The 2,865-nt window shown below is 45.3% G+C and overlaps 1 protein-coding gene across 1 annotated transcript in view; it reads right to left on the reverse strand.

Annotated features, from left to right (window-relative positions):
• Window positions 1-2,078, reverse strand: part of C1QTNF2 (C1q and tumor necrosis factor related protein 2) — a 7,426-nt gene extending 5,348 nt beyond the window's left edge. The window contains exon 1 of the mRNA XM_006897039.1: window positions 1,829-2,078. Coding sequence (XP_006897101.1) covers window positions 1,829-2,072 — 244 coding nt within the window. The 5' untranslated portion in view covers window positions 2,073-2,078. The remainder of the gene's footprint in view (window positions 1-1,828) is intronic.
• Between the last annotated feature and the right edge of the window lie 787 nt (window positions 2,079-2,865).

Genomic DNA, 2,865 nt, shown 5'->3' on the forward strand with positions numbered 1-2,865 from the left:
TACTGTGGGGTGATATGGATATTATGATACACATCATGCTTGGAAGGGTGTAAGGACAGCACAGGAGAGGCAGACCCTGGATGAGATGGATTAACACAGTGAGTGTGGTAATGGGAGTCAGTGACAAAGACAGTGAGCTGGCTCAGGATAGGGCAGAGTTCGGAGCTATTGCACATAGGATCACTATGAGTCGCAGGCAAGTCAATGGCACATAACAACAAAAAGACTGGTGCCAGAGTGACCAAGCTTATGTGTAATCTAGTCCTAGACATGATGGAATTTTATTTTCATGGTTGAAGTGACTGGTCCACTGAGGCACACATGACCTGCTCCCCCTCCAACCCGTCCCACTCCAAAGTGAAAACAACAAATCCAATGCTGTCAAGTAGATTCCAACTCATCCTGGCAACCCTACACAGAGTACACCTACTTCTCAATCATAGGCTATCTTGTTATCTGACATTTCACATTTAAGACAATAGGAAAAATGAACGAACCGAATCTTTTGCTCATCAATAATGTAAATCTGACAGCAATAAACACTACTCTGGGAAACAACAATTATGGTGGCTGTGACGGCTAAGATTGCGAATCAATGTGGCCAGGCCATGATTCTCACCAGTTTGGAAGTAATATAACAATGTAATCTGGAAGTTGTAATATTGTACTCCCCTTCTCTTTTGTGATCTGATGTAGTCATTCTTCATTTTTGCATAACAGTGATTTTAGCTTAATGACTTTTTTTTGTTGTTAAATGTTGTGTGTAATGCAACATTTCTCTTTTTTCATTATCATTATTTTTTATTTATTTTTTGGGGGGTATGTGTGTGTGTACTGTCAAATTGGATCTGAGATTGTCCCTCCTTCTCCAGCAGAGCATCTGGTGGATTCAAACCACTCACCCCTGGGATTGCAGTGTAGCTTCTTGCCACTAGGCCACCAGAGATTGCCTGACCTTGTCTTTAGAACCTAACCATGCTGATAAATGAGGAGTGGGTGTAGAACTGCTTCTTCGGGTTTTCTTGGCTGTAATCTTCACAAAGGAGATCACAAGCCTTTCTTTGACAGTGTTACTATGTGAGTTCAAACTGCCAACCTTTAGATTAGTAGTAGAGTGCACTGGTCCACTACTGGTCTACATGTGATCAGTCCAAGAACAATCAATCATCCTGAGAAATGGAATGTGGATAGAGCTGTGAGGATACAGGCTTAGCCATTTCCCATGCCCAATCACTCTGAGAACAAAACAAACACACCAAGCTGAGCTTTGACAGTGCAGAGCTCTACCAGTGATATTTGAGCTCTTCGACCCAGTCATTCCTTCAGCGTGGTCCTTGAAATTTCCAGTTGCATGCACCAATAACTTCTACCTGGAGATATAAACTGGGTTTCTGTCACTGCAACCAAGAGAATTCTGAATACTTCAAAGTCACCCAGCAAAATGATGGTACAAATGGGGCAAGAAATCAGAATTTGATATCCACTGTCCCTAGTGGTAAGAGTTCCGGTGGTGTGACAGTTAAAGTGTTCAGCTGCTAACAAAAAAGTCAGTGGTTCGCTCTATGGAGGAAAGGTAGACAGTCTGCTCTCATAAAGACTTTCAGCCTTGTTCTACTAGGTCACTCCAAGTTGGAACTGACTTAATGGCAATGAGTTTGATTTGTTGGGTCTCTTTCAGTAGAAATTATTGCTCTGTTTATAAAAAGACATCAATTTGGCTTATAATTAAATAGAATAAACAATATTTTAATAACTTCCTAAACCCCCCATGTGCCAGATGGCATCAAGCCCAGATGGGCACAGGAGGGCCAGACGCTAGGCCTCTTACCTTCCTCTCCACTGTCCCCGCGATCCCCATCCTGGCCGTCCTGGCCATCTTTCCCAGGAAAGCCCATTCTGCCCACCATCCCTGAGGGCCCTGGGGCTCCTGGGGGCCCAGGTGGACCTTGAGGGCCAGGCAGGCTGCAGACAAGTTGAGGGGAGCCTTTCTGAAGGTCCTTGCGGGCAAAGGCGCCGAGCAGTGGGTCGGCAGCACAGGGGAGGGCACAGGCCAGGAGCACCCAGGAGATCATGGTGGCCACCTGTGGGAGGTAAGAGAGCTGTGAGCAGGGGAGTCCAGGCACTGACCGGGGCTGGCAGTCAGTCAGAGGGGACCCATGAGAGGAGGAGGCAGCCAGGATGGAATAGATGATAACTCTGTCTCTTGTTCTTGCCTGTGAATAACTGGACTGAGTGGCATTATATTTTGTGGACATGCTTGCGTAAGTTAAGTCACATTCTATGTTTGATAAGTACCTAGAATATATTTTTGAGGGGCTTGTTCTGGAGTGGCGAAACAGAGGTAGCACCTACACTCCAGTGACTGCTGACTGGGGATGAAGGAAAGGGCCCATAGTTTTACTCAAATTAAATGCTACAAGAACAGAAGTACTTCAAATTACAGGGATTAATCTGCATTGGGTTGCTTCTCTCAGGGAGTTCAGAGCGGGGAATGCAGGCTCGGAGTTGAGCAGTTTGACCATGTCATACATTTAGCAAAGGGCAAGACTGGGGTTGGAGTCAGATAATACAGACTGTGCCTCCCTGGCTCAAGCTGTAAGCTGTACTGCACCCTGAGGCCGAAGCTGCCATAGGATGCTTACACCAGAGACAGGAGACACAGCTCACAAGAGAGCTCTGAGAGTACAGAAAGTGAAGTTCGGAAACCAGCAATTCACCCAAGATACCTCAAATTGGTATAACCACTTTAAGGAATGAGGATGAATTAATTAAATTGAGGATAACTTTTGTTATGTGACCCTAACTCTCTTTCTCTTTCTCTCGGACTCAGTTCCTAGCCACAACGTTGAGAGGATGGATTAAATA

This window comes from Elephantulus edwardii, unplaced genomic scaffold (assembly GCF_000299155.1).
Source record: "Elephantulus edwardii isolate Elephantulus edwardi_28Jun2011 unplaced genomic scaffold, EleEdw1.0 scaffold00197, whole genome shotgun sequence".
In the NCBI taxonomy this organism is placed as follows: Eukaryota; Metazoa; Chordata; class Mammalia; order Macroscelidea; family Macroscelididae; genus Elephantulus; species Elephantulus edwardii.